Source organism: Crassostrea angulata, chromosome 6, assembly GCF_025612915.1.
Source record: "Crassostrea angulata isolate pt1a10 chromosome 6, ASM2561291v2, whole genome shotgun sequence".
In the NCBI taxonomy this organism is placed as follows: domain Eukaryota; kingdom Metazoa; phylum Mollusca; class Bivalvia; order Ostreida; family Ostreidae; genus Magallana; species Magallana angulata.
This window is the reverse complement of record NC_069116.1, coordinates 50,796,972-50,809,481: the sequence shown is the minus strand read 5'-3', so window position 1 is coordinate 50,809,481 and position 12,510 is coordinate 50,796,972. Positions and strand designations below refer to the sequence as shown.

Genomic DNA, 12,510 nt, shown 5'->3' with positions numbered 1-12,510 from the left:
CAGCAACTGGACAAGTGTTACTGTTGAGCCCTACATAATAGATTAAATATAATATCAGCTGATTGGAATATCTACATGTGACATCACTTTTTGATTAATTTTGTTTAAAATCATCAACTTACATTTTCTGTTCAATCTATGTCTTCGCTTCGACTCTTTTGTGATGATAAGAGCCAAATTTTTATATTTCTGCAGCATACACATAATCCTAAAATTGTATTTTAATATATTGACAGCAAATTTATAACAAAATGAATCATTTTCAACATTCTCAAATTACCTTTACATTTACTTTAATGCTGTTAACTTTACATGTATATTATCTTGATTATATAATCGAAATAAGCAGTATTATTTTCGTCACTGTTTGCTTAATTAAGATGGCTCAAATCAGCAAAAAAAAAAATAAATAAAACAACTTGGGTATGAAATATAACATGATGCAAAAAAAGTATACAAATCAAAAAGGTGAAAAACATTTTTTTATGGGGTTGGGGGTGGGGGTTGGGGTTATTTTCTATTACTTTAAGTATCAATATACAGATAACCTAAAATTGTTAATTAAAAAAAAAATAACCACTGAGATTTCGCTTTGCATGAAGGACCTGGATATACTGTCAATTGGAGAGGATTAAAATTTACTCAGTACATTTAGACCGGAGGTGTATTCATTGGGAAAATCAACAAGCGACGGAAGCTGGAACAGACTGTAAGATTGGTTGAAAATTATTTAATTTGGATGTGGATATACATACCTTGGCCAATTGGAATAAGGACTGCTTTGGACTGCTTGAACATCTCATCGACTGCCTTTTTATGACCATATTTTACATTGTTCATGAGGGTTCTCAAAATGAGTAAATCCTACATAATGGGGATATAGGTCTGGTATTTTATAAACATATATACCAGTATTCCAGAAAAATTTGGGTCAATTTAATTAAAACCACATCACTGACACTAGATCTGACTTCCACATAAAATGCATCGCAATGATTGATTTCTGTAATCGCTGTGGGTACGAAAAAGTATATCCTCGGAACTATGCTCAGGCCATATCAAGTTTTTTCTTTGTTTAGCGTCCAACCAAAACTCAAAAACCTATCTTCTATTAGGGAAAAAAACCTTAGATAAAACACACAACTTTAAAGGTTCAGCAAAATAAAATTTATGAAATATTTTGAAATATTTTCTTCATTTTGTAACAAAAATAACAAATAATATAATTTAAAAAAATCCATATCTTTTGCACAAAACTTCATATAAAAAATAAAAAAACAAATAAATTCCCTGCATTATAGTAGAATTGACTCTTTGCATTTTGAATGTTGTTTATATATACTTATTTTCCGATCCCGATTTAAAAATGCGATCCCGAGCCCAATATACAAAAAATACACCCCCAAAAAACCCGATCGAATTGTAAGAACAACCATTATGGTGATTTTTTTTATTTTTACATCTGAAAACCAATCCGTCCGCGGACGCTAAACATAAAAAAACTTGGAATGGCCTCATCATGGGTTGACACTCTGGAAAAGTACACACTGGAAGAGTACACACTGCGATTCTTTCCAGCTTCCACACCATCATTCCGGGGTGGGGGTGTTTAGTTGTGTAACGGGATGGGAGAAATTATGACGGACCAGACCGGGATTCGAACCCGGGCCCCCTGAAACACTAGTCATGTGCTCTACCAACTGAGCTATCTGGCGCCGGTATTCGAACCGGGCTGGCCGTCACAGTTGTATTGCATTCTTATATAAGTGTTGCAGGTTGGTACATGTAGCTCATTAGCTTCCTTGGTTGAGTGCTGGATTCGTATGTCAGATTACCGAATCTTAAGTAGAGGAAATCTCTGTCTGTATCATTTGATCAAGATTGTTTTATTTGTACAAGACAGTCACATGTTTACAAAAGGTTTGAATACAGCACAGGCCGGTAATTAAGCTAATCCCAATAGAGCATGGCTCATTTCATATTCACCAATTCATTAGAGACTTACTCTAAATACACCAAAATTTAAATCACTTTTTTTCCACTCAATTTTATTTATGTTTTTCCAACGTCTGCTTTTGCCATGTTGTTGTGACGTCTTTTTTGTACTTCAATGCAGAAGAGTCAACAAAGAGAAGTAACTTTAAGTTGGATTTTATGGAAAAGCGATAACTTCAAATAGTTGTGTATGAAAGCCAGTGAATATACCCAAGCTAATTTTGGTTGTATTTATTAGAACAATGTCTATTCTTATTTAGAATAAAGTTTATTCCAACTTTCAATTGCCTGCTTAAAATTAAATTGATATAATTTAATGTGCCTATTTTTCACTATTTTATAAGCTAAATCTATGAAACACAAACCGATGGTATTGTTATCTGTACATTTCACTGAAACCAATTTATGTGTACAAGTACATTGATTACTTGCTTATAAAATTAAACCAATGTGATGATCAAACCTTCATGCATTTAGGGAGCATACGAGTTACTTATTTAATAGTACTCTATATGTCATTTTGGCCAGAAGCAAAATGTTTCAATGTCATTGCTATGGAAACCGAGTATGAACTGTCAAAAATATACCCACAGAGAGTCTTCATATGTAACATTCTTTCAAGTCAGAGAGATTAAATTCAATTCCATGATAGTGCGTGGCCACGTATTTTTGGTATTTACAGAGAATTGATGTTAAAACAATATTGTTTTAACATCAATTCTCTGTAAATACCATCATTATTGATACGTTTGTCTAATGTTTTGGGTTTTGTTTTGACTTTTTTTTTTACTGTTTATTTTTATCAACTCTCTTATGCAGTTACTCTTGATATAACAAACTGGAAGTAAAACCTAGTCAAAAAAATATTCATACTTATAGATTAGGGCATTTTGCAAATAAACTATAAAATGATTACACCTTTAGTATTTCGCAATTGTGTGAAGTGATGTCAGTAAGCTATGATTGAAGTTAAAATGATAAGTAATTATTATGTTATTTATCAAAACCTACTTTCATTTTTGATAAACAAGAAATATAGCAACGATGAGAATAATGTGGTGGACACGTTTTAACGTATCAAAGTCAGGGGTAGTTTGCATTAAAATATATACTTGCAATGAAATGATTTTACATGATACTGTAAAGAACGAATATATTTACTGGCAACTAATTTAAAGTTTACAAAGAAGTTAAGATTTGATAAATGTTGAACAAACAAAATTAGCCAATTCATTTCTTGAATGCGTGGTTTTAGTTTTGATGGATAAAACGCTTGCGAAGCACGACTCCTGGTTACATGTAGGTGGAATTTCATTATCCCACACGATTTTATAATGAATGATTATTTTTCTCGCATTATGTTACCTTAAAAAATGATGTTTGACAACTTTCTGTTATGACGTTCAAAAGATTACTTGCGGTTTATCCCTCCGCGTGCTTCAAATAGTGCAAGTCAAAATGAGAGCATTCGACAGTTTTAATTAATTAATTAAGCAACACAATTACTTAATGGATAATCTACTTGCACCATTTTGCATTTCCCTACAGCAGACAACGTTTAAATTTGTTTACGTTTTATAACGGCGTAGTAATACATAGTGTAAGACAGAAAAATCTCACACTGCTGTCTCAAACCGGACAAACCGATCTCACACCGGTGATAATGCGAGAAAAAAATTTCCAGAACGGGGTAGCCAAGTACGCCTGTTGACTGGCTAATTAACATCATGCCGAAAAGTTTAGAACGAGTTCATCATGCATCGCGAGTATATACTTTGGGTCGGACAACTTTCTGTTATGACGTTCAAAAGATTACTTGCGGTTTATCCCTCCGCGTGCTTCAAATAGTGCAAGTCAAAATGAGAGCATTCGACAGTTTTAATTAATTAATTAAGCAACACAATTACTTAATGGATAATCTACTTGCACCATTTTGCATTTCCCTACAGCAGACAACGTTTAAATTTGTTTACGTTTTATAACGGCGTAGTAATACATAGTGTAAGACAGAAAAATCTCACACTGCTGTCTCAAACCGGACAAACCGATCTCACACCGGTGATAATGCGAGAAAAAAATTTCCAGAACGGGGTAGCCAAGTACGCCTGTTGACTGGCTAATTAACATCATGCCGAAAAGTTTAGAACGAGTTCATCATGCATCACGAGTAAATCTCTGGTTATACAGAAAAAGTTAATAAGGAAAATGATATAGTTAAAAACCATTTTAGTTTTGATGGAAAAAAAACTTTTCAGAACGGGGTGTCCCAGGAACGTTGGTTGACTAATTAACGTTATGACCGAAAATGGAGGGCGCGTTAACCATCGAGTAGTTACTTTGGATCTGACAACTTTGGTTCAAAATATGCAAATAAATATGCTTACAATAACGTTTTGTTTTTAAATTTAATACATTTTTATACATACCTCTTCCCCATTTTTTAGAAAACGTCTTTTATCTCAAATTTTTTTTTTAATACTGGGAAAAAAATTATAATGTTATTTGACCTAAAGAAAAAAAATTTAGAGATACGACGCACTAAGTACCTTCTCACTGGTTTGAAATAAAATTTTAAAAAGTTTCTTTCCAATCCTGCAACAAAAAAGATGAAAACCACGTACATTTATGAAACATTAATTTCGCTTCAGATTTTCCACCCTTGCCCGCTCCCTAAATATCGAGCAATGCAGCTAATGTTTTGTTTATTTTTGAACAATAGGTTCAATAAAGCAAAAAGAAAAAATATTCTGACACAGTATACTGTATATAACAATTAATAAAGAAAAATTATGATTCCACATATTAACTTGGTATCATATAAATGTGGTAAGTGTAAATTCTCACGCAGCGCGGATTATCATCTACTATAACTAAAATTAATAAGAATTCGATTTAGGTTACAAACAAATACGTTTATAGTATGCGTACGAACAAAATAGTACAACAAACAAGAAAGCATTTCCAGTTTAATTGTTATCATATAAAGTGCTACAAACAAACTACCTCTTTTTTGTTACACGATATGATGATTATAAATACTATGAAGTAATATATCAAAGAACCCCCCGTTTTGCGTGGGTTGGAGATTAAGCATATCCTTGTAACATTTAAAATAAAATTGAAAAAATACATGTAATGTATTTAGACGCATTGTTGTCAAGGACACCTATTCACAAATACTTAAAAATTATTCAAATATAGTTTGGTACAGACAATAAAGATCAATGTACGACATACTTAGATAAACTGTTTCCCTGCCACTAAAGCAATTTTTTTTAAAAGTATTGGTTTGCTTACCTTGATTTCTTTAGTAGTAGTGTTTAAACTCAAGGGAATCATATCCAATCTAAATGAAGATTGCAGATCTGCAGCTCTGTTTTGCTGCTACATGTATATACTTTGCTGAAGAAAAACCCATGGCTTGTGGGAAGAACATTTATTGAAAATGCCAGATTTAGTTATAATGATTATCAACGTGAAAATGTGAGACTTCATATATATCTTTAGTAAATTACCAAAAAGCAGTAGAAGGTGGGCCCAAAAATATGCCATAAATTTACCAAAAGAAATTCAACTCAGACATATATATACTGTTGAATCATCATTGTTCGTGGGTGACCAATGTTCGTGGCATTCGTAGATAATCCTTGTCCACGAATTAACAGCCCCACGAACCTATATACAATCATTTGTTTAATAATAATTAAGAATTTTTCCGACTATAATTCCAACGAAATTCCTTTCCTATGAACCAGGAAAATTTTGGCTTCCAACGAACATTGAAGAATAAAAATGATTTCACAGTAATTAATTGTAAAGAGGATAGAAGAGGTGGGCAAAACTTGCAAAGCACACCGTTATGTAGCCATATTTGATATATTGACGATCAGGATACATTGTAATAGCCGTAAAACGCTCCTAGTGCGAAGAATGTTAATAAAAACCAAAAAACCCTCGAAGTCTACATACCATCTTAATGAGTAATTAGTAAAAACATAACTACGCGATACATAATACCTGTAGGTACATGAAATTCCTTTATATACATGTATATATATATGTACATAAACATAAATACCATAGGGATATATTGATTATAATACAAATGGCATGATGAAGTTTGATCACAAGTGGTTGCAATTTTTACAAATTATTATAAATAAATGAGAAGCAAGCGATTCAAAATCGTACTACAGAGCTTTGCAAGCTTAGTGAGGAAAACTGTTTGCTATCTTGATACAGGTAAGTACATGTGTATCACTAGGTACAGAAATTTTGTTCGCCATGTTCGCGAACCATTATGAATGAGTCTCATTCAGTTACAACTGTGGTTTGATGACGTTAACTCTTTTTTTAGACACGCGATTAGATGTGTCTATAGCTCAAAATGTTTGTCAAAAAACACCAAGAGTTCATATTAAATTAAAATGTTTGAAAGAATTAAAACAAAACTGGAAAAAACTATTTCCGAACAAAAATACATATAAATGTTATCGTTGATTTTAAAAGACTATAGTTTTTGGAAACGTTTTCATACTATGTATATGTTACACGTACATGTAACATTTGTTGAAATCATTACTGGTAAAAAAAATATGCCTTATTAACGTTCAGCTCTTTTTGCAAATTTCAAGGCTCATCCTGACATATAATTCCCTTCTCACCAAAATAAAAAAAACCCCCAAATTTATATACTTTATTGCGTTTACTGAATTCTCATTGGTGTTATTCCATATTATTTTGGGTGCATTGATTTATTTTATACCATATGCATTAGCCTTATTATCTGAACAGTATGCGATTATTTTACTGCTTAAACCAGAAGTTTTTTTTACTTCTTTACTTCTGAATAAACTTCAGCTCTCGTCAGTACTTTCAAAGTTTTGATTTAGATATCTTTCCCGTTGTTTCTTTTCAGCGCTTGATACAAAAAAACTGACTTGGAAGTTGGCTGCTTTAAAGCACTACCTTGTAATTATTTTAAAGCAGGAAAGCAAAATGGAGGAACTAAAAGATGTCACAGTTCTTTTCAAAACATCTATTGTTGAACACTTTGGTGAGGCGTTGCTAAACTCCCTTTGTAATCTAAATTCAATGGATGACTATCAAAACCTGGACATATCTCTTGTGTACAACCTTCTCAGGAACGTTTGCAAAAATGTAACTCCCCCAAAACGAGGCTGGGGTTATGAACCTTCTGCTGATGATGTAAGCCTGGGTGCTGATATTGAAAGAATCCGTTCAATGTGGAATAGATATTGCGATGGAGAGACGGAATTTCTGTACCTTAGAGAGATATTTGTCAGAATGGTTGATCGATATGGAAATACTTCAGATCTCGTTAAATTTGAAGACACTGGAAGGATAAAAATATTGAGTAAGTGTATCAAATTGGAAATCAAAATATTCGCGTATTTTTCATTATTATAAAAAATATCAATTATAGTTTTTTAATTTGTTTATAGTAATGTGTAAACTAATTTGTGTCTATTAAAAGGTTTTGAGATAAATCCTGAATGTCAAGACGAAAATGGAGTTGTTTTAACAAAGGCCTTAAAAGCAGTTCTAGATATTCTGGAACAAGAATACTGTGTAGTAGTGAAAGGGGCTGTAGGAACTGGAAAATCAACCTGTCTGAATTACATTGATAGACATTACAGAAGAAATCAATGGGAAGTAAGGAGGAAGGTAGGAAGTATAACCCAGTCAGACGTGTACGTACCTGTAGATGAAACAAGAAAGCTTTTGTGCTGCGATGACCTCTTTGGGGTTTATAATAGAGGTAACTTTGCTGCAACCGCCGAAATTATTACGGCCCTGGAAAATATAGAGCAGAAAGTAAATCAAAATATGAAAGTTGTCCTTGCTATACATGACCATGTATATGAAGAGTTGCAAAAAAGCCATTCTATCAAAGTTTTTCAAAACAAACGTAACGTAGTAGACTTTAACGAACTTTCAGACGCAGAAATGCTGCTGATCTTTAATGACCAAAGAAAGAATGGTCATTGTTCAAAAAACCCAAAATGTTGGTTTCGAAACGTTGACTTTGATTCGATAAAGGACACTCTCAAAGAAAATACAGGAAAAGTAGGAAATCCAATTCTTACTCTTTTATATTCTAATCTTCATGATACATTTGCCCCAAAAAAGGACACACAAGATATAGTTAAGGAATTGTGCTCTATATTTCAAAACATGTTGGAGAACAACCCTGATTTATTCCATGTATTGCTGTATGTCATGTTCGTTGAAACTCACAGCTTAGATAAGAATGTGGAAAAATGGGCGTATAAACTTGGAAGCCTCGACTCTACAATGGTGGATCAGAATGTCAGCCATCTTGATGCATTTCTTTTTGTCCAGGCTGATGGAAGAAGAATAAAAATAAAACATGAACTATTAAGTTTTGCCTTATTTAAGTGTTGTGCGAGTAGTATGAGGTATTTGCCTCTTCTTCTGAAGCACTGTCAATTTGAAATGATTGAGGAAATCATACGACCGATTCATTCTCCTAACCAGAGTGAATTTTGTGTTATTCTAAAGGAAGAAATGTACCATGTTCTTAATTCTAGAATTCTGAAAGAAAATTTAATTCTGTACGTACAATTTCACCCTCTAATGGAAAGTTCCAAATTCAGGTATTCATTATATTCGATGATGAAAAGTGAACCTTTGATTCGCGAAAGTTTAGTTGTTAAAAAGAAGAATCACAAAGACAAATCTTCTACGAAAAAAAAGAAATCTGCTGACAGAAAAGAATTTTAATATTTTATTTCACTTACACTCATTTATATGATATTCAAATGTGTGGACGTACCTCGTACGTCTTCGTCTTACTCGGTCACGATGATGTTATCAAAGTTTTAGGTACTTTTTCCAAGCTACACTTTCAAAATCGATGCTGCTATGTACATGGTATTTTTATATGGTTCAAAAATTCGTAACTAAAATAAACGATTCATGGTACTTCGTGTTTAATACATTTTCTGCTAAATGATCTGTTCTCTCAAATTCGACATATTCATCTAAAAACGTACAGGCATAATGTTTGACTTTAAAAATGTTAAACAAATATTTTTTGTTGAATCTTGCATTTAATATATGGTATTGTTTGTTTGTTTTGTTTTGGGTTTTTTTTTTGGTTTCACTTGTTTGTAGATATACAATGTACACTCGAAGAATAAGTTTAATTATTATTTCCAACATTCTAATCTTCATTTTAATGTCAAAACTATATTTTTTTTTTCGATATGTCATTGTTACATTTTGGATGTTTTTCTTTTTTATCAACTTATTGGTTTTGGCATTTATTCAATTTGTACCTCATTTTTTGTTACCTATTTTTTAAACAAAAACGTATTTTTACGTGCGTTTACTTGGTCCCATAATAATTTAACGCGAAATGGTTTCTTAGTTTTAAAAAAAAATTGACAAAGCATCATGTAGCATCTATTGACTTTCAGCTAAAGATATTTTGACATCTCTAATGTTTTTTTAAGTCATAACCTACTTCATCTCAAATAGTTATGTTTTTTTTAGTATAATATAGCACAGAAACAAACCTTAAAGACTCTCCACCTGTTATCTTAGATAAGAGGTTAAGTTTGTAACACTTATTGAAATATCATTATGCAATACTAATTGGTCACAGGTGTAAGCTGGTGCATTTTCATTTTATATGATAACACGTTGTAAATCAATTATAATTTCACCAGCTGTAAATATTCTATGCCATTAATGTACCTTGAGAATAAAAATGTTTACAAAGGACTATATATGATATGGGCCTAAAATGGCCCCCTAAAATGGACATCATCTTTTAATATAATTCTTTGTTTTCCTAGTACAGATATGTATGTGATGTGTAAAACATAATATTCATTTTAGTTCAAGTGCCTACAATTTAGAAATATGACATTGTAAAGACAACCTTTTCCCGCCATTTTTGCATTTTTAGCATGAAACTGCTTGTTTTCAAGCAGTTTTACCTTCCGAAAACATAGAGCGCATGCTTGAACAAACAAAATATTTTAATCAGAGATGTATCTAGCCAAGACTAATTAGTGACAAAAACAATTTCCTTGTTCAAGCATGCGCTCTATATTTTCCATTCGTAAATAGATAAGAAAAATGTCAATTTTTGGCTGATTTTGATTGAATTATAGAAATGGCGTCACTTCTGACGTCCTATACTGCCAAAGAGTGCAAATAAATCAAATTAATAGATGAAAAATATATTTAATATCAACTCTTCTTAAAAATAAGTTATTATTTTATTGTACCCGAAACACTAAAAAAAAATGGCCAATTATGTGGGCTAAATTCAACTCTTATCATATATAGTTCTTTCACCTTGTCGTACTTCAGCGTACAGATGAAAAATTCAGAGGACAAACCATTTATTGTTTAAAAATCGTGGATTAAATATCCATATTAATGTTTATAAAAATAATTATTACATTTACAACTAAATAATTCTTAATTAACTTAATCAGTGCTTTGCCAGATAATAATACCAGTGCCAAGGCAACAATTTTGCACCCGTCATATTAAAAATGTATGACAAATTATAGATTATTGCCTATATAATGTGTAACAATTTTAAATTTAATGTAACTCGCCTGATAGGTACGACATTTGCATTTTATAATTAGAACACATCTATACTACTATATTAAATAATAGACTCAAATTTTTTGGCTTTAATACCGAGAAATCGGAAGACTATTGTCCTTTGTTTTATGTATTTTAAACATTATTGGTACTTGAAGATTACCAACTTGTTTTCATTGTTTCTCAATCAAGCTTTGCTAATTTATAATCAATAAAAATTCCTTTTAAGAATTCGGTAATTATGTGGATTTTTTGTATTTTACAATCTTGCGCATGCGCATTACATTCACGCTAAATCACGGGAGGCTCTTTAGTTTATGTTACCACAATATCACATTTGCATGGACAAACTCAGAAACGATATTACAATCTTGCGCAGGCGCAGTACATTCACGCTAAATCACGGGAGGCTCTTTAGTTTATGTTACCACGATATCACATTTGCATGGATAAACTGAGAAACGATATTACAAATACGTGTAAATTTTCATTGAAAATTTGTCATATATCCTGATCATCAAACGAAATACGGGCCCCGGAGATAACTCTAATTCAGTGCATTTAATATGAAAAATCCCGAGAGTTCGGAATGTCAACATGGTGTGTAAATTCGAAGCGAGTCATAAAAAAACCGGTGAAAAAGTGTTGAATTCTTCATTAATATGAATTAAATGTTTAGATGAAATGTATTTATACAGCCAAAAATTGTTTGTTATGAACAAGTTGACTGTTATTTTCAATGCAGCTTCATTAAGCTCAAAAGTCTAGTAGGTTCAAAGTCAAGTAGGAAATAAAACTAAATAACTGGATACTATTTAATAATTTGTGAATGAAGACAAACCTGGGGGTGATGTTATACCTAATACGTTCCACAAAGTGTAGCAAGTCTTAAATACTAAAATGAAATTCAATTGACAGAGAATAATTATTATAAAAAGAAAAAATACACATTATTTCCCTTTCATAGTTATTAAAGTCCCATCCCTAAACAGGAACATTTCAACCAGGGATAACAAATTATAAAATTGTGTTAGAAGCCTCCTGGCTAATCTATTAGTAAACTTCTCACTCAGTTTGACTGTTAGATACACAATAGTAGAAAGGTTTCAAACAAGAATTATGGAATCCGGGTAGGGCCATGTAGTTATAGAATACGAATAGATATGGAATCCGGATAGGGCCACTATCGTACACTATTGCACCATTGCACCATAACAATAAGTACTAAGACCCGTTTCTCAAAAAGGCGTAAATTCGGGCTTAAGTTAGTCCAACTAACGAAGTTACGCCAATATTTAGTCGGGTCTAAGTTGCGTTTCTGAAAGAGGCCTAAGTTAGGGTTTAAATGTCAAAGAAGTTAGATATCTTCGTTGAGTACTAAGCATGCGCATATCGTATTTTGATTTGCTTTGAGACTAATGTGGTTGATCATTTTTCAAATTTATAGTACATGTACCCAAAAGTACACGTTATACATGTATTGTACCACTAAATGTTCCAAGTTCATATTGTTCATAAAAATTTATGTAAATAAAAAAAGAATAAATGTCTATTCGCTTCTTCACGTAGTGAAATTTTAGAGAAAATACAGATGATATGAAAGGGGCAAGCAAAAGAGGTTGTAAAAACTAAATATATGCCAGTTAAATTCATTGCAGACGATATTGAAGCACAATTGATCATGAAAGAAACAATGCATAGAAATAAACACCAATATTCGTGTAAACTTGAAAATATTATTAGAATGCAGGGGCAGGGTACAGTAGAATTGCCTGCATATGTCTGCAGAATGACAAGTCATGCTTCTTATAAATATTCAGCTGCTGGGATAAGGCTTGATACTTTTTATCAAATCACTAATTTATTTTCAAACAATAAAATGGCTATATGATTTGAACA

The 12,510-nt window shown here is 32.0% G+C and overlaps 1 protein-coding gene and 1 non-coding gene across 2 annotated transcripts; one reads left to right on the top strand and one right to left on the bottom strand.

The window, feature by feature from the left end:
• Positions 1-1,640: 1,640 nt before the first annotated feature.
• Positions 1,641-1,715, bottom strand: Trnat-agu (transfer RNA threonine (anticodon AGU)). Its single transcript has one exon. It is a non-coding gene; the product is annotated as a tRNA-Thr (tRNA).
• Positions 1,716-6,943: 5,228 nt separating this feature from the next.
• Positions 6,944-8,863, top strand: LOC128186498 (uncharacterized). The gene is made up of 2 exons (XM_052856289.1): positions 6,944-7,372; positions 7,493-8,863. Exons 1-2 carry the CDS (start codon positions 6,994-6,996, stop codon positions 8,761-8,763), a joined length of 1,650 nt encoding a protein of 549 aa, XP_052712249.1. The 5' UTR covers positions 6,944-6,993; the 3' UTR covers positions 8,764-8,863.
• Positions 8,864-12,510: the final 3,647 nt, after the last annotated feature.